The sequence below is a fragment of the Pseudonaja textilis genome, chromosome 2 (assembly GCF_049901715.1).
Source record: "Pseudonaja textilis isolate UNSWEBS1 chromosome 2, rPseTex1.2, whole genome shotgun sequence".
NCBI classification, from domain to species: Eukaryota; Metazoa; Chordata; class Lepidosauria; order Squamata; family Elapidae; genus Pseudonaja; species Pseudonaja textilis.
In genome coordinates this window covers 76051147-76071656 of record NC_141991.1, presented here as the reverse complement: position 1 = coordinate 76071656, position 20510 = coordinate 76051147, and the positions used below count along the sequence as shown (strand labels likewise).

General features: G+C 37.3%; 1 protein-coding gene across 2 annotated transcripts in view; it reads left to right on the top strand.

Moving 5' to 3' along the window:
* SPOCK1 (SPARC (osteonectin), cwcv and kazal like domains proteoglycan 1) overlaps positions 1 to 20074 on the top strand; it is a 519494-nt gene extending 499420 nt beyond the window's left edge. For both annotated transcript variants that reach the window (XM_087924354.1, XM_087924355.1), the window contains 3 exons: positions 3930 to 3992; positions 13681 to 13818; positions 16425 to 20074. In XM_087924354.1, the coding sequence (XP_087780480.1) occupies positions 3930 to 3992; positions 13681 to 13818; positions 16425 to 16606 (383 nt within the window). In that variant the 3' untranslated portion in view covers positions 16607 to 20074. The remainder of the gene's footprint in view (positions 1 to 3929; positions 3993 to 13680; positions 13819 to 16424) is intronic.
* The last annotated feature ends 436 nt before the right edge of the window (positions 20075 to 20510 follow it).

The window sequence follows — 20510 nt, the reverse complement described above, 5'->3', positions numbered from 1 at the left end:
AACTCCTAGCAGTGAGCAGAGTTAGCCTGCAGTACTACATTCTAATTACAGTGCCACCAAGGCTTTCCTTTTAGAATGATCAGTCTTATGTCTTTTTCAGTTTCTGCCTCAGAATTATCTCAGGTCATTTTTTTTTTCTATTGATTTTGATACCATTTGTTAAAATTAAATTCCATTCTCATTGTGACATTCTGATTATTATAGAGACTTCTTATCAGAAGAATCAGATAGTTGATTCTGACATCTGCTTATTCAATAGCCATTTATCTCTACATAAAGTGCTTTTCAGAAGGATTTTCAGCTATATCTTGTTGGGATGTAGTATTAAAGCTATTCTGTAATTCTTTTAAATCTCCTGCTTTATGGATTGGGATTGCCCTTTTCCAGTCTTCCAACCATGTTTTTTATATTTTAGTTAGTAGAGAGCTATCATGATCCTTACTGTTTTCATACCAGTTTCATTTAAGCACTCTATGGCAATTTTATACACAATGGGTTTTCTAATTAATAATTATTTTATAATAATCTGACTTTCTCCTCAGGTACGACCAATTTATCATAAACTTTTTTTGTCTTGAATACAATCTTATCTAAGTTGATTGTCTTGTACAATTCGTTCATTTATTCCTTCCACCATTTTAAACAGTACTAGACAATCCACGATTCCTTGGGTTACTGTTTCAGATATATTTTCTTACCTAAATGAGAAACAGAATGACCACGGGTGGGGGAGGCGGGGAGAACAGCAGGAACAGGAGCAACTTCCAACTCCTTGCTTTCTTCCCTGTTGACATGAAAGTGACACAGAGCATTGGAAATAGCAATCATGTGTCCGTAGTTGACCCAGCAATGTGGAAGCATGGCAGCACTGAAGCAATCACAACTTTACCAAATTTAAATGCTACAGGAGTAATGGGTCCTGCAATTCATCTCTAATGATCTAAATGCTAAAGCCCACTGTAACTACATAGCCAAAAAGGCATTAAGAGTTGTTAACCTAGTCCTACGTAGCTTTTTCTCTGGTAATATCACACTACTAACTAGAGCATACAAAACATTTGCTAGACCAATACTCGAATACAGCTCATTAGTCTGGAACCCACATTACGTATCTGATATTAGCACAGTTGAAAAAGTCCAGAAATATTTCACAAGAAGAGTTCTCCACTCTTCTACTCGTTGTAGAATACCTTATGCCACCAGACTTGAAATTCTAGACCTAGAAAACCTTGAATTACACCATCTTCGGTCTGATCTAAGTATGGTATATAAAATCATACATTGCAATGCCCTACCTGTCAATGAATACTTCAGCTTCAACCATAACAACACAAGAGCACACAATAGATACAAACTCAAGATTAACCACACCAAACTTGATTGCAGGAAATAAGACTTCAGCAAGAGTGGTCAATGTCTGGAATACTCTACCCGACTCTGTAGTTTCTTTCCCAAACCCCAAAAACTTTAACCTTAGACTGTCTACTATTGACCTCACCCCTTTCCTAAGAGGTCTGTAGGGGGCCTGCATAAGCGCACCAATGTGCCTACCATCCCTGTCCTATTGTTTCTTTTATTTTTCTTATATGTACCCATTTCATGTATTCATAACTATGTATATACTTATACCTATTATCTTGTAAGCAATTGACAAATCAAATAAATAAAATAAACAAAAATAAAAATAAAAAAATAGCCCATTTGAGATACATTGATTCAAAAAAAAAATTTCCACATAATGTACCATTTCACTCAATTAAAGCTTACAAACAGGAGAACTTTAGTGGCAATTTTCCATCATTAAATCCTTTTCATTCATGTTCCTTAAAACATGAACATGCTGTTGGATTATTTCTGCAATTTCTTTTAATTCTCCTAATCCCTTGTTCTTTGTTTTTGGTTTTTCTCCTCCTCCATGTTTTTAGGAGCTTTTCAGCTTTCTCTTTTCATTTCTTTCCACAAAGTTTCAGGGTATTTGCCCCTGACCTCAAACTTACATTCCTCAGGAATAGGTTACATCTGATTGAGATTTGATTCTTTTTAGTCTTGTTCGGTCTATAGCATGTTTCTGTGATTTTCAGTTGATATTCTGATCCACATTCAGCACTTTACAGTGTTTTACAAATCAACAGAGGATTTTCCCATATGTTGCTTGCATAAGATGTAATCTATTCCATTACTGTGTTGTTCATTTGGATATATTCAGATATATAGCTGTCATTTGGATTGGGAAAATGCATTAGCAACAAAATGATTTTTGTCATCAGCCATTGGCCTGTAGGTTCCTAGTTCATATTTTCAAATAGTTTTCAATGGAGATTCCTTTCAGACTTTTTCATCAAGTCAATATTTATAGCTTGGTGCAATTCATAAATTGAATATAGCATAAACATTCTTTTAGTCCTTTTCTGCACCTTTTGGCATAGCAATTAGTCCCATAACTGGTATACTTTCATTCTTGACTTATAACATTGTCTGCTCCTCCAAAGTAAATTGGATTAATAGAAGATTTTCCATACCCATATCTGTTTATTGCCACCTGTATCCCTTTGAGAGGGAGAACAAAAACATTTATTTATATGCAGAGCTTATTTGAGATCAAGGAACAGCTTTTTCCCAGATGAAAGAAAGGTTTTCTGTAGTATAGTAAATTAAGATTATTCTTCTGTGAGAGCAATGATGTCTATTTTGGAGCTGTTTTTCCTATCCAAAAACATAATTTCAGATATGGAAGTATTTTGCTCTTTTCCTTTGGTTGTTTCATTTACATTCTTCATTTAAAGAGAACAAGGGAAGATTGAATGGCGGCTTCGGAAAGACACCAGCCAGACAGTCTCTAATACATTCAAGGAAAAATTTATCAAATTTAATATATTCTTTTTCATCTTTCTTTTTTTCCTCATTTCATGATGTATTAGTCTTTTTCATGCCATTCTCCCCTCTTTAATATGCTTTGTATGTTTTGAATCCTAATATTTCATTTTGAACAAAATACTCACTTTTCATCCACATTTTTCCAATTTACTATTCTTTACTTTCTCCAGATTTTTCTTGCTAAACTGCAATTTTGTATAAACATAAACAAAGCTATTATTCCATAAGCAAAAGACATCCACTCAGGACATGGAATTAGAAATCTACAGAGTATTCTGCAAAGGTTGGGAGCCTGTTTCCATGTCCTCAGAAGCAGCTCTATATCAACATGACACCTTCTCCATCCATCTGTTTCAATAATAGCCTAAACAGGAATAACAGATGCTTTGGGGCTGCTTCTGAGAGAAGTGGAGAACAATTCCCATCTGCGATATCCCATACAGAGTTTTGCAAACAATCTTCAGTCTTCGTAGACATTCAGCTTATAAGTAGGGAAGGAAGACTCAGGAACACACCAAAAAGGACTGCCCTTCTCCACGGTAGGAACAAATGTAAATCATGCATAGCCTGCTACTCAACTACTACAAAACACACCATGTTCTATCACATGAGGACTTTGTTCCATTGATTAAGCAGCAGGGTGCTCCATAAATACCCTGAGAAATATAGATCCTGGTCATCAGTTGCAATTAAATCTTAAGAACTGCTTCAGTTGCTATTAGTGTATAGCTTAGAAAATTGCATAAAATGTGGAAATTAATTGACAAGCCAGTGGTAAATTAGCATCCTGTTTATATCAGGCTGATGAAGAGAAATGGGGGGAAGTATTTAACAATAAAATGGCCCCCAAACATTATTTTTAAGCATAACGGGTTGTGCTTTTTTTAATTGGTAAAGCTAATGCCATGCATTTGTTCTGCTATACTGTACAAGCATATGTAGTTCATTAATTCCCAGGTGATCATTAGGCTACACTGCCTGTCAATTGTGAAGCTAATCATTAGAGGGTCTGTCTCTCACCATCTGGAAACTCATTCTCATGAATTATGTTTTAGGCCTCCCGTGCCAGAATGAGATGAACAGAATTCAAAAGATGGGCAAAGGGAAGAACTTGATGGGTAAGTTTAGCGATTTGCTTCCCACTCACTCACTCAATCCATTAATTATTTAATAAATTATTATTACTAGAAGTTCATAAATGTATTTATTTATTTTTATATTATTATCTTTCTCATCTGAGCAGCAAACAAGTTACAATAGAACAATGTAAAACATAAAACGTACAAATACTACACGTTTAATTCAAAAGGAAAACATCAGACAGAATAAGAAATACAACATATAATATCAACCCACTTGGGCTTAACTAACTACATAATTCTAATGCCTGGGCAAACAACCAGGTTTTCAGAAGGCAAGGAGGGTTGGATTCAATCTGATCTCAACATCAGACATAGCCCAAGAACAATGTAAAGAAATCTAACCAGAGTTCAGCTCTTTATTTCCTGAAACCATACAGACAGGATCTTGCCAGACTAAACCTATAAGGTGCTAACCCAACTGATATATCATAGAGATTCTACAGGGCATCAATTCTACATATCTTCCTCTTCCCACAATCCAACTCTGTACTGTGCTGCCTTTTGTCTCACCCCTATCCTTGGAACATGCTCTCTCTTTCCTGGGAACCTGCTGCATTACTCTCCGTCACATGGCAAGGTGTACTATAGGGCAGGTCTGTGCCAGAAAAGGCACAGTTCCTAGGTTCCACAGGTTGGCATTCTTTAATTGATGGGATCCAGGTCTAATGTATTATATGATGTAATCAGTTCCTATTGAAATAGCAATGGTCCTTGTTTTTTCCACTTTATAAAATCACAAACAGAACTGAAGAATAATATATGTGATTCTTGACTTGACATCTTTATAGCAAAAGGACATTGCCTTCTTGCCAAAATATCAAATCAGTAAATTAAATTAATTTTACATTGGATACAGTTAGATATATATTTGTCTTATTGGTTTAGAAATCTAAAGCATAAGAAAAGAACTAAAGCTACATTCACAATCAAACTAACTTTAAAATAAGGTCTACTAAATTCAGTTGACCTTCCTGAGTCAACATGCATAAATGGTACTTATTAATTCTTTTGCTTCCTTAAAGACTAAATTGTACTTTTTAACAATATTATAATGCTAGAAATATCAAGACACTAATAGATGGAACATCTTTGGAAGCTGAAGAATCCATCTGTTAAATTGCAGGATACTAATAATGGAGATTTAAAATCTATAATTGCATTATCTTCTGTATTTAATCATCCATGATTAAAATGAAGTAATATATTAGGAAAAGAATTTGAAACGAATTGATTCAGATGAAGGTGGCATGAAATCCTTCCTTTCTTTGTTGCATTGTTTCAGCCTATTGATTAATCTCACTGATTATTTTGCATGCTATCTTGGGACCAAGCCCTATTTAAGCCAATGTAATTTATTTTTAAATAGGACGGCATGGTTAATAGGACTGGGGCCACTTTGTAAATAATTGAGAAGAAATACTTTCACAACCATATTATCTCTCTGGTATATATCTTTAAAGCTACCTAGTTTGTTTTTAAAAACAGCAACCTTAAGAATTTGAGAAAAAAAGGACTTCTTTAGTGAATGGAAGAGAGATGCTGTGTGTATGCGTGATTGAAATAATTTTTTACACACAGCCTCCCTAGTTAATTTCTGATTAACCCACTATCTATAACTGGAACAGTTGAAGCAGAATAACAGAGTTGGACGTGTTCTAGTCCAATCTTTTCAAGCTTTGGTCTTGCTTATTTATTTGATTTGATTTTGGTACCACCCAACTCCAAATTGACTTTGGACAACTCACATATGACAAAATAAGATTTTTTTAGAGGCAATAATCAGTAAATGATGAACAACCAAATAACCTAGATAAATACATACAAAATGCAAAGCACAAGGCCTGATAAAACAGTCAGCTCTTGAAGTTCTTCTCGAGTATCATCAGAGTGGAAATCATCTGATTATGAGCCACAGTGGTGCAGTGATTAGAGTGCAGTACTGCAGACTACTTCTGCTGACTGCCAGCTGACTGCAATTTGGCAGTTCAAATCTCACCAGGCTCAAGGGTGACTCAGCCTTCCATCCTTCTGAGGTGGGTAAAATGAGGACCCAGATTATTAGAAGCAATATTCTGACTCTAAACTGCTTAGAGAGTACTGTAAAGCACTGTGAAGTGGTATATAAGTCTAAGTGCTATTGTTATCCCAGGGGGACTCATTCCAAAGGGAACATAACAGTCATCCCAACAGGTGACAATGTCTAATTGAACGGACTTGGTTGGCTCACTAGGATGGCTAGGCAGAAACCTCTGGAGATAAGTGGTCCTTTGATAAAACTCTGTTAGAACTCTTGGAAATTGGATAAACACTGAATCAACAGGATTCATTGAGATGAATGAAACTGCTTTAAAATGTGTGCTATCATTTCCAGCCAGCTCTAGATTATCAACAGCACTTAGACTTAAATACTGTTCCATAGTGCTTTAGAGCACTCTGAAAAGTTTATAAATGTCAGCATGTTGCCCTCAACAATCTGAATCCTCATTTTACTGACTTCAGAAGGATGAAAAAGTTAAGCCAACTTTGAATCCCATCAGGATTGAATCCCAGGCTGTGGGCAGAGTTTGCCTGCAATGCTGAACTTAATCACTGTGCCATCAAGTTGCAATTCCCTTTTGTACACTTTTCTTTCTGTATTTTCCTACAATTGCTCTTCCCCATTTGTATCTGTGAAGCACAGTTATTGACATCTGTTAGCTAACTGGAATCTAATACATTCTTTAGGATTCAAAAGCAATACACTGGAAACAGGGGGGAAATGCCAAAGAGTATATTTATGGAATAAAAATTGAAAAAAAATCAGAGAAATCCATATCCCTTCAGCAGGATCCAAATCCCAAGAATGGTGACAGATGGATTCCCCTGGAACTAAGAATCCCATAACAGCCTTCAGGACTTTGGGTCTACACTCAGGTTTAAATTGTGTGGGAGCTTTTGGCATCTTCTCAGTCAGGCCATAAAACTGAAAGCATCTTGTGGAACACCTTATTGGACACTTGATCATAATTTTTAGACAGTGGAACCCTTGCCACAAATATTGTTCATTGAAGACAAGGTCTCTAGAAGACAATACCTGGGGATGGTCTAATGTTATGCCTTCGGAACCCAGATAAGTGACCCTTTGTTAATGAGAACATTGCTCTTAGGCAGCTATTGTTCCTCTTCCCTTGGCAGCTATTAGATTGAAGAGCTGGTGTTGTCCTCTATCTAAATGGTTACAAGCAGGAATACCGATAAGGAGCAGGCGAGAGTGATTAACAACATGCAATCCACACAACCTAAGCTCCTTTGTGAAGGAATTTGCAATGCAAAGCAAGCCAAGTTACATATAACGTGTCTAAATAATCCTTTCTGCACAGGTACTTCCAGTATATATAAAGAGTCAAGGGGAGTCTATACCACTAGTCCTCACAGTTTTCTGGGAGAACCAAAGCAGGACCATTAAAAGAACATAACTGCATCCCTTCTAAAACTGCAATTTTGCAAAGTGAGATTACCTAGCTATGAAGTTTGCCATGAAAAGCAGTTGAACCCATGGAGGCAGAATTAATGGCCAGAATAACTTTGCGTACATTTGGAAACAAAATATAATCCAATTAGCATCATATGTTCTGGGTAAAATAATAACCCAAAGTCTACTCCTGTGGCCATTGCCACGATCAGTGGGAATTTCTTTCTTTTTAAGGGTGTGGAGTCACAATATGACCCCTAAAAGGTAATTTTCCCCTATTAAATGTCTTGCTGCCCCAACCTCCCAATAAAAACAACAACATCCACCTGGTTTAGGATAATAAATGAGAATTAGCCTGGAGAGCTTTGAGCACAAAAAGTTAAACATTCCATGTCTGCTGAATCCTAGACTTTAATTTCATAATCTCATATACTTAGCTTCCACTAATGCTACTAGTTTGCTTCATGGAATTAAGATTTCTTTAATGTGTTTGAAAAGGAAAAATATATATTATTTTCACCACAGTTGCTTAAAATTAGGCAAGACAAAAAGGTAAAGACTAAATTAATTGTGACTCCTGGTGACTAATTTGAGGCATCCGTGTTATTTTCATGGCATCATGACAGAGATGTTTTTTCATTGGCTTCTTCTCAGATGATTTCTCAATTTACCATTCTAGCCTACAAAGCTTTGGCCTTTCCTGGTGGTCTTCCATCCACAGACTACTTAGATCCAACCCTGCTTAGCAATTAAAAAAACAAAACAGCCTCCAAAAGTTGGCTTGGTACTATTATCAGATCTGAGCTAGACTGTACAGCTATTTATAAACTATGTTTGTAACTTTTAAAAATTGGACAGTCACTTTAATATCTGCAATAGCCGAGATAGAAAATGCATTTATTTATAATGTATGAAATATTAGAGCGATTTCTCATTTCTCTGTCTCTTAGGCAAGTAATAGCATGGCATTTCAAGTAATGCATTTTCTTCGTTTTTTCCTTCCATGGGAAATGGAGTGAAAAGAGCCCTTTTGACATATACGCACACTTTGCAGAGACGCTCCATGTATGGAATTGGTGAAAGAAGCTCCTTTTTCATTATTATTACCAGTAAATCAAGGAGCATCTATCTGACAAAAGAGTGAGGGTTCCTCTAACTGCCACCATCCAGTATCATAATAAAGGCTGCCTCTGTGCATGAAAGTGAAGCAGAGGATGGAAATTACTACAGAGGCACTCATGAGGAATGAATCTAACTGATCTCCAGGGGAAAGTAACGGGTTGTAGAGATGCCTTCAAGTGCATTACTGCTATAACTGCTGAAGCTGATAACAGAAATAAGCCAATTTTCTTAAGGCAGTGTTGGAAAAAATGTCCATCTTGGTTCAGTTCCAAGTGAGGGAAAAGGCACTGGCAACATGGAGACTGTTTGGAAATATGATTTAATGGTGGATGGGATCTCACATGCCTGGGAACTCCTAGGTGAAAAAGGGCAATCACTTGCTTCAAGATGTTGGGTGAAGAAAACAGAAGACCGAGATGCTGAGAGTGCCTGAGTTTTATACCCTCCATTGGGCCCTACCTTAGTGTTTCCTGTTTCTGTGCAAGAAATGTATCCCATTGGCTGTCAAACTCCCAGGGGCTGGGCGGTCTTAACTAACTTTCTAGGCTTTGTCTGTGTTCCAGGCTTGTTTGAGTGCTGGCTGAAGGTGCCATGTGGTGAGATGGGTAGAGGGCTAGCTTTGTTATGTAGCATAGACTGGCTCAGGCCTTAATGGCCCATTGACAAAAATGTGGGGGTTTCTGCCTCTCTGAGTTTGTACTTCTCTTTTAGGGGAAATATTCTGCCTTTTTTTTTTTAGTATATCCTAAAATATTTCATTTTTTCTAGCAGAGGGATGGGTTATAACTTCCAACAGCAGGACCAATTAATTGAACAGCTTCAGTTATTTATTTATTGGATTTATTTATTTATTGGGTTTATTTATTTATTTATTGGGTTTATTTATTTATTTATTGGGTTTAGTTATTTATTTATTGGGTTTAGTTATTTATTTATTGGATCTATCTATCTATCTATCTATCTATCTATCTATCTATCTATCTATCTATCTATCTATCTATCTGCTGCCCATCTCTTAGTGAATTACTCTAGCCAGTCTCCAGCATTGTCTATTCAGTTGTACACAAAATGAGCTTCTATCATGGAGTTTATTATAAACAAATCATCCCCCAATTATTCAGCTCATTGACCCCTTCATCGAGTTTCAGATGATTAGTCAACCCCCAATATACAGTATATTGTGTAAAAAGTAATTTAATAAATGCTACTTTAACAAATAGCACTATGAACAATAACAACAATAATAGAAACAGCTCAAGGCCTTGCTGAGGGTTGATCATCCAAACCTGGGGAATACTGTCTCACTGCTGGCCACCTCAACTTCAGGACGAGGGATTAATATGGATCTCAACACCAACCAGATTAATTGACCCCCAACTGATCTTCCATCATTCCCTCATTTATCAGCTTCCTACTGACCACTATACATTTACTGATCCCCTTTTGACCCTTAGCCACTTATCGATCCTTTGGATAATCCTATCAACCCTTGGGGGGTCAATATTGACCACTTTTGGCAACCTTGTTATAAAATGAAAGCATGCCTAGAAAATTATTTTCTTTTCTTTCACAGAAGAGCTCATGTAGCAAACTGTCTCCCCATTAGATACCCCTGAGTTTCACTTCATCTTCAGCCATCTCAAGACACAGAATATGTACCTTCACTGATATAACCTGGATCACATACGAAGTCAGATTAACTACTCCTTGTAGAAGACATATTATCTTTTAGATGCAATGACAGATTTGCGGGAGGGGGAAATCAGGGCATCTCCCATGCCTTTCCAGCGGATTTTTTTTCTGCTTTTTTTTTCCTATTTTTTTTTTCTGTTTCAGGAAAAAAAATGATATTATAGATTTTTAAAAATGCTAAAATAGAAATATTGACTTAGATTACTGTTAATTTGACTGTGGGTGTTTGGATGTAATTTATTGTCTCATTCCTTTTGTGCCTTATACAAATAAGCACCCTTTTCTTTCAGAGTTGCTTCTATATTGATACTATATTGTAGAATCATGTAATTTACACAGAGCCTTGAATTAGCTTGTCTCAGAGGTTCTTTTCAGATGCTGTCTGTCATTAAAATAGCACTATTTTCATCTCCTTAGCCACTGAATGTTTTATCCACTGGATGCTTTAAAGCTAAAAGGGACTTTATGTACTCCCCCCTCCCTTTTAATAATATGTTTATTCTCTCTGTGTTTTGTGAATTTGGTCTACCTTCCACAAAAAAGCAAAGAAAGGGGGGCTGAATTTCACTAGTTAGGTTTTTCCATACTATTCGGCAGGAATTATGGCAGCCTAGTCTTACTCATGTCCCAGACCTAGAGAGAGAGTATATGTGAGGTGTTTCCTGATACTTAGATGGAGACAGCAAGAACCACCAAGTGCAGCATCCAGGCAGGAAATGGAGCTAGAGTATGTAGACCCAAAGGACCTCTGGGAACAGTTCTTCCACTCTGCTACTACAGTAGGTTAAAAAATGGACATTAAGAACCAACCTCATGTCTCAAGTAATTATTTCCTCTCCTTATTCTTTCAAGATTTTTTTGTGGGGGCATGATTGTTTTGTGCCTGATACAGAAGAAGGAGTCTAACTGAGCCAGGTAGATGGAGGAAAAATATTTTCTTCTTTTTCACAGTTTTTTCAACAGAGATATAAAGTAACAAAAACATAACACAAAGGTTATTCTTATTCTGAGTTTCCAGGGTTTGACAGGAGAGCTAGATTAGTGTTAAGGAACAGAAACCTCTCGTATACTATGGAGAAGTGAGTTGACATCATTGCCCAGCTAGTCAAAGGCATCTTGAAGTTCCAGATTCCAAGAGTCTCATGCCCGAAGAGAGTGCAGGTGGCTCAGCTGCACAACTGGACACAATGAACTCAGCACTGTGATGGGACCTATTGACCCACTTGAGTTAAATTAAGAAATTGTAATTAAGAAAAATGGCATTCCAGAGGGAGGAACATTAAACAATAAACATTGGAAATGGAGCAAGTGGAAAGATTAAAGACAGCAGTGTTGGAATAAGAGATTTCTCAATTAAAAATGAGAGGCTAAAGAATGGATTATTATTACTGCAACACATCCACACGTCCAGAAGTTCCTGTAGAAAATCCAGAATACAGGCAAAGAGAGGGTCCTACCCACTAAACTGGACATTGGAGAAAAGGCTTGCCAGCATGGAGGAAAGTCAGTGTATGTATGTGTTAAGTTAACTGAACCCTTTGTTAAGGCCTATGAAATGACTTGAGATAAATGGACAACTATGCACTGTTTTTTTAAAAAAAATGGTGAAATCCCTGCAAGAATTGAAGCCTGAAAGTCCTAGAAGAAATTTCAAGGCTCTATGGTAAAAGATGTCTGATTTATTTAAGGCCTTCACTCAAAGAGTGGATATGACATATACCTGATGTAAACAGACAGCAGCCAATACAATTAGGAAAATCAAAACCATGATGAAACTGAAACAGTTCATGGCTAACTACTCAACGTATTTAAGATCAAGCATTTCTAATGGTACTAAGAAACTTGAAAGACACTAAGACCAATAGTAGTATACCAAAGCAACCATTCCAAGATATTCACAAGACTTAAGAAGAATTCTGGTTAAAGTCAGTCTAAGATTTATACCATGTCAAGCACTAAAAATACTACAGTACATTATACTACATCATCCAATATACCACTATGAGCAAGGTTCCTGACAGACCCAGCATCCACATGTTTCAGGTGTAGAGAAGTGGGACGTGCCAAGAAAAACTCAAGTTTAAACCAGATTGAGTCAAAAAGTTTAAGACAAGAATAATCTTAGTAATAGCAATAGCACTTAGACTTATATGCCACTTCACAGTGCTTTTTACAGCCCTCTCTAAGCAGTTTACAGAGTCAGCATATTGCCCCTAACAACCTGGGTCCTCATTTTACCAACCGTGGAAGGGTGGAAGGCTGAATCAATCTTGAGAGTGGTGAGATTCGAACTGCCAAATTGCAATCAGTCAGCAGAAGTAGCCTGCAGTACTACACTCTAACCACTACGTCACCGTGACTCATCTTGCGGTACATTGTTTTCTAAATGCACTGAGAATACTATTCCACCCATGAGGTATCAATTTAGTACTATATGGAGATCCAATAATCATCTGGAAAGATACTAGAGCCAGGATTTTCCCAGGCACCACAAATGCAAATAAACTATTCTTGGGAAGCCAATCTTCAGTGGGAGTGGTTGGAGAATAAAGTGGGACTTTGTAAAGATGAAGGATCATCCTTATGTTGTGCCATTCTGGGATAATTTACTGTGATGGGTCTAATATGGTAGACCCTTCCACTAAGAGAAAACTTGTATATTCTAAACATTCTTGTGAATATTTCCAGCAGTATTTCTAAAGACTTAGTAATTTTCTGATTCTTTCCAAGGTAGCATGCATTGCATACATCTATGGCTGAAAAAAGATTGCATTGATTTGTGCTGTGGTTAATAATGAAATGGAATGTATGGCACTTTTGTGTGTGTGTGTGTGTGCATAAATTCATTTTAGTGATTGCTTTGGAGTAACTAGCTATCACTACATGGCACAGATTCCTTCACATAATATTTCCTTAAGTACATATCCAGCAAAAAGAATGTGAGATGCATATCTGCAGTATCCAGTACACTGTTCTTAGACAATTATTGGGAGAGAACTGGCAATAACTGGGCTGGATATTTAAAGTGGCAAACTTTACTTCTTCATAAACTAAAATAATCCCAGGTAACAGTGGTGGATTAAGGCTCACTGGTGCTCTAAGCACTGACAAATCTTGGTTGCCCCTTCTGTGTACATAGTGTACAAACAAAGCCATATTCTCAACTTTGTGGTGCCCCCTGTGGGCCTGGTGCCCTAAGCATGTGCTTAGTCTGCTTAATGATTAATACACCACAGCCAGGTAAGCTTTGGCCTCCATTCAGATTGAATATCTGCCTTGTATCAAAGTATCTAATTTACCCAAGAGGCATTGATTCAGGAATAAATAAGAGGCATAGTAATTTTGATCTAGCTATATGGAATCCAAAATCTGGAAAAATAGTGTTTTGCTTGCCTCCAGGTACCTTCATCCCCCGCTGCAATGAAGAAGGCTATTACAAAGCAACTCAGTGCCATGGAAGTACTGGCCAGTGCTGGTGTGTGGATAAGTATGGAAATGAGATTGCTGGCTCTAGGAAGCAAGGGATAGTAAGCTGTGGTGAGTAACAACAGACTTCCTGCAAGAAAATATGAATTAACTCTGTAATGCTGGCTAGGAAAGCACAGCATGACATAGAAGAAATATATAAGGACAACCATCTTTTTGTATTTATTAAACAGATGTGCTCATACAAAAAAACCATCTCTTTCTAAGCATGAAAGACAATGTATGATTGGTAACAGTATCCAGTCTGCTTTTCCTGTCAGCTTAACAAACAACAGTGGTTTATATTTATGTAAAATACGCTGGTGGAGTGATGATTGGGGATATATATAGAATGTTTTGTTTGAGATTTAAAATAATATGAGGTACTCCATATGCAAAGGAATGGGAGACCCACATACAAATAAGGAATTTATCAGAGTTGCTTTAGGATTAGGCAATGCTTCAGAAATCATTCAGAAAAGATGTTTTGAAGGAACCACATCTTTTCCTGGGGTACCCCTATTCAAAGCACATTTTTGGAATTGCAACTGAAGCATTGCACAAGCATTGTTGTCACAGAAGTTTAATAGCAAAGGTTGCTGCTAATACTGCAACCACGCATATTCTTAGCTGCATGTTGCAAATGTGACATCTCAAACCAGCGAATCCCAATAAAGGCTCACTGGACCTTAAGCAGAATCCAGAATCCATTGCCCACCATTGGTGGCCATGTCCTCTCCACTCCTTTGCCTCAATCATTGTCTGTCAAATGGGATGCAAACACCACCAAAAAAGAATTCTTATTGCCAAGTGCCAGGACAGTGATCAGGTGCCCAGGAAATTGGTTCTTTTCCATACAGAGGCAATAAGCACACCAGGTATGAAAGGATTTCAAGCTATATTATTAACTCAAGCAGACAAATTTAAGAGCGTAATATAAAAAGTATACCTATCAAGCAACAGAATACCTAAATCTCTTATAAACTGCTAGGGCTCCTTAATCACTATAGCAGAGATACTCAAAGGGCAGCCAGATTCCACATTACCCAGTGTTAGGTTCTGCACAGAAACTCCCAACAAGCAACAATAGCACTTAGACTTATATACCACTTTACAGTGCTTAACAGCCTTCTCTAAGCAGTTTACAGAGTCAGCATATTGCTCCCACAATTTGGGTCCTATATTTTACCCACCTCGGAAGGATGGAAGGCTGAATCAACCTTGAACCTGGTGAGATTTGAGCTGCCAAATTGCAGACAGCCAGCAATCAGCAGAATTAGCCTGCAGTACTGCACTCTAATCACTGCAGCACCATGGCTCAATAACCAAATGTTTTTTAATCGAAACCTGGCATCATGTCTTCATAGCTCTGCTGCGGTGATGAGACTGCAGGACCTGATCTTGGCTGGCTGGCACATGACTCTCAAATAGAAACAGAAGATTCTCTTGCTTTCTCCTTTTTTCAGCAAGCAAGATTTAAAAACCAGCAGTTTAGTGCTCAATGAGCTTTAAACTTCTGGACTTTTCTTAAGATGGAGGAAAAAAATCATAATACCTTACTAAACTCTCAAAATAATAATGATCTTCTACACTGCCACTACAAACTCCTCTAGGAGCGCCACCTGGAGGACAGATAGAAGGCCGGCCAAGTGCAGTTTCTACAACCCCATCCTCAACTGAGGAAAATTAAAAAGGCACATTTTGGCTTTTGAGAAATGCAGTCCTGAAACTTTTTTAAAGCAATATTTATTCAGAGGCATCAATGCCTATAAATGGAAAGTCTGAATCTGGAATTTCTTCTTTAAAATCAAAGCATGAGCAATCATAGAGTTGGAGTTTATTTATTTGTAAGGTGACTAAATATAAGGAAATTGTTGGCGTTTAGACTTCAAGGATCCTTTCCCATTTTTTTCTAGCTGCAAAGACATTCTTTGCATCCTGTACATTTGCAATGGAAACATTCTGTGTCGCAGAGACTTCTGGGTTTTTTTTTATTAAGGCACACTTTCAATTAAAAAAAGTGCAACCAGCCAGGAATAGTAGACAGGCTGACTGTCAGGAAGGTTTGTCTGCTATTATTGATCTTTGCAGGAAACATCTACTCAGCTCTCAAGGCACATACACTTTGAAAGCCAAATAAGCAATAAACAAACCACATAATTATTTTAATGCAGAACCACACTACATTTCTTACTTTTAACCTTCTTATTGGACTTGGTAGATAGGCTCACAAATGGAATATTTCTTGTTCCATTTCCATTACATTATTTCTTGAGATGTCAAATCATGACCGACAGTAGTGTTTAATGATGCTTGTGGGGAGGTGTTTTGAGGCTTGCAATTTATTGAGACCACCAACTCATTTCAGATACCTTCGAATACTTATGAGCTGGTGGTGTCTTTCAGTCACCATTGACCTGGAATGGATTTGAACCAACTATTTAGAAATGTAAGGTTCTGTTTTCAGCTTCTGAAAACGCATGGTTTAGGGAGGTTCTGCCAGGACTGTATGCACTTTTGAGTTCCCATTGTGATATGGTCCATTGGGCGGGGGGGGGGAAATGTCTAAAAATAAAACTGACAGGAAGAATGAGTATAACTTAATGAATGAAATGATTGACGTGCCAAGGCAGAAAACTGGGCTTAAATCATAGCTGTGAATTCTTCTCCTTTTGCAGAAGAAGAGCAAGAAACCTCGGGGGATTTTGGTAGCGGTGGATCAGTGTTATTGTTGGATGACCTGGAAGAAGCACACGAAGCAGCAAAAAAGGACAAACAGAAGATACATGTAAGAGCAACTAATGAGGACGATGAAGATGAAGATGATGAAAAGGATGATGAAATTGGCTATATATGGTAGTTCCCATACCTCTGAGGACTCATGTTTTGCACAATGTCACCAATCATTTTGTATCTCCGCAGAGATAATGGAAACATCAGGCATCACATGCGAAGTTCAGTCAATAACTGTATGGGCCTCCCAGTATGCACACTGATCTCCTTCCCAATTGGGCTTTCCTTTCACTTTACTGGTAGCCTCACCTCCACAGGAACAATGGAGATCAGCATGCATAGCTGAATCTGTCACTAAAGTGAACTGGGAAGACCTTTTGTATGTGGTGCACCTTGTACACTGGGGATAACTTTATACACACCTGTGCATTTGGGCTCCTGTGGCCATCATACTGCCAGTAAGGACAACTCTCTCGCCCCTTGATTTAATTTTATATACTCTGTATTAATTTGGAAAAAGGCTTTCACTCTCAAATTCTTCTGCTCTTCAGCATAACCGTATGCATTATTCTCATTTGTTTTTCACTTTTCTCATAATCCATGCACCCAGCATATCATTTTGAATGAAACAGAGACCACGGAAGAGGGGAAGGGGAGATAGTCCATAGTAAACTTCTTTCACACTACAGCTTCTGAGGTTTTCATATGGTGCATCCTTTTGCATTGTTCAATTTGCTGTCAGCTACCCACACTGCTTTCTTTTCAGCAGCTAAAGCAGGCGATCTTTTTGTCTTGCTGTGCAGAACCTGCTCGAAAAGATCAAATTGCTTTCCCGTTCTGGCTTGGCTAAATTATTTCATTTTATCTCCTTCTTACTTTGCCTGATGTTGTTTAGCAAAAGGAGAGCCGAATGCCAGTAGTAGCCAGTTAATAGTTAATAGTAGTCAGTTCTCCCCACTGACTATGGGTATAGAGGACAAGATCTCAGTTGACCTTTTATCCCATTAATCAATTTCAGTTCAGTTTAAGTTAATGAAAGTGATGTTGACTTTAAAAATAAACTGTTGATTTGCATGCTTACACACGATGCTCACCTTTCGACTTCTATCAAGAGGAACCTCCTTTTCAACACAGACGAGGAAGTCATACTCCACAGAGGCATTTCTTTGTTTCTTGTTCATCTTTTTGCAGGCTTGCAAGTCTCGAATTTGTTTTAATTGAGTTTGCGCTAATGCTATGCAAGCTTCTCCCTGCTTCCGGAATTGGACTGCTAAAAATGCTGCTTCTTTTTTTCATTTACTCTAATGATTCCTCATAGGGAAGCACTGAAACTGTCAGAGGCACTAACCATCAAAAGTAATAAGCTGTCTTTCCTTTATTTAAAATTGTTAGTATTTATTTGCTCCAGTTTAGAAGAAAAAATATCCTTAGGCAGTTGTTTCTATGGTTAATATCACTCCTAGTTAACATCACAAGAGAAACTTATACACATGAACCAGAAGAGTATGGAATAGAATTATTCCATAAACGGTCCTGAATTATTCTATCTCCATAGCAGCATCTTATGCTCAATTGCCATTAATTGTGGGAAAATAAATGTGCTACTGCAGACATTATAACAAGTGCCCATTTTTTCTAATTAAATACAATAAAATCAACTGCTACATAAGTCTTTTAAATTCTGCAAAAAGCTAAGGGCCATTTAGTACAATACAAAAATATTTGTATTCTAATACAAATTAAAAAAGAAAGAAAGGGGTATATTAAAGATGCTAATTCTTTGGTATGAATTTCTATTATTCTTTCTTAATAATTACAAATGGCATCTACCCACAGATCATTGCTGATTCTATTACAGCTTGTCTTATTTATGCCTTTTGTTTCTGGCACAATGTAGTTCAAGTTGCTTTTAAACAAAAGTTATACAAGAAGACCTGAAAATGAATCCATCAAAATAATGCCAAATATGAGAGCTTAATACTGCATTTTCACTTTGTTCAACTCCTCCTAAAAAAGAGCAATCCAAATTAATTGGCCAGAAGAAAAGGTGCTTCCCAGGGAGAACCTTTTCTGAATTTTTCTCCCACAAAGATTTCTATTATTTTAATGCACAGTTTAGGCTTTGATATTTGATTCCTAAGGATATTTCATATTTGACTCCTAAGTAATCAAATTTCTATCTATCATCTACTGCGGAGCCCCAATAAAGAAATTCATATAGTAGCTTTAATTTTTTTTAAGCAATGCTTTATCTATAGCAAGCCAAACTGTGATGTGTGTGTAGCATTTACTATGACATACAATGAAGCCATTGGGTTCTGCCCTAATTGCCATTTGGCCTCTACTTATAGCCAATAATGTCCATTGGAGGTTTGTACGGATCTCCCTAACAAAGGAATATAAACTGTTACCTGATTTTCTTACCTAGCCCTAACCCTCTTTAAAAAAAAAAAAGCCATGAAACTAATTTTGTTTAGAGAGCTGCAACAGAAACCAGTAGCAGTTGATGCTTAGAAGTTGTACTGTTGGCTATATCAGCAACGGGTCCTGGGTCAAACCTTGGAGCATTGCAAAGCTGTTACATGTTGATATCACCTTCTCACCCCAAGAGTTGTAACATAACACACTTGTAAGATACTTCAGAAAATCATGAGATGTTTTTCCCAGACTCGTGCGTAAAGTTCTATAAAATTAATGAAGTTTACTCCCGAAGACAAGTGATGTTAAGTGCAATGTACAATACATATTGCACTGACCACAGTCTTTAAATTTGGCTGCAGAGCTATTAAAGAAAAGTCAAAAACCAACTGGAAGCTGTAGTATAATGCCCACTTTTCATTCTACTGATTAAAGGTGAAGTTTCTGTTTAATAAAGCTCCTAGAAATCACCTTTCAGTTGCAATGAAATGCTGTCTGTCGCACAATGGAAAGTAATTTACATTTAGCTTCATTTTCAACACAAACAGTAACATGGGAGAAGCTTTTTGAGGGGGTTTGCATATGTGTATGTGCATGTTTGTTTGGTGTCCCCTTATTGCTGAATATTAAATCAGTGATTTCTCCTACTTGACTAGCATCCACCTCTGCAACTCACAGGAAATTCTATATGAATCTGATAATAAAGTTCCCACTGATTTAAAATGGATGTAGTAGACATGATTACTTCCATAAATAAAACAGCCTTGATCCGAAACTTGGGGGGAGGAATCCAAACTGGGAGAATTGTTGGGTTTAAATGTAATATTAACGGTACATTTCATCTGATTGTAGACTTGTACAAACACATAGTTTGTTTATCTTCTTGTTTCTTCAAAATCTGTAATCCATCTGTTGATCCCACAGTCTTATGGTAATACAGTTTTCATTTGTATGTGGTACCTCTGTGCATTCAAAGTTGCCAACACATGGTGATGTACAATTTGTTGAAGAGGTGTTTGAAATGTTTTCCCTGAAATATAATATCCTACAGTAAACCATGGCAAAAGATATCAACATTATAAAGGAGAAAGTCATTTCATATATGCTGAGTAGAAATGAAGTGTAACTGATAACCTCCTTAGTTTTAAGAAACATATAAAATAAACTCTTAAGGATTTGCCCTGGTCTTTCTTCATTTTGTCTGTACCTGCAAACATTGTTCTGTTTGTGATTTCCTTTCATCTGATTTTTTGTTTCTCTAGAGCAGGGGTGTCCAACCTTGGCAACTTTTAAGACTAGTGGACTTCAAGACTCATGGAATGGCTGGCTGAAGAATTCTGGGAGTTGAAGTTCATGAATCTTAAAGTTGCAAAACCCCTGGTTAGAGAAAACATTTTAAGCTTGGAAAAGGGGCAAGGTTTGAAGCATGTGCTATAAACCACCATGGATTTATGTAATTTTAGGTAGGAAACTTGCAGGAACAACTATAATTATATCAATTGAATAGCAGCCTGTAAAAGAAAGGCCAAGCCTTGGTAGCCCCATGAGAGCAGAGCCAAAGAAACAGAATAGAACTTTGGAGGAACTGAAAACTGGCAGCTTAATTTCCCAGT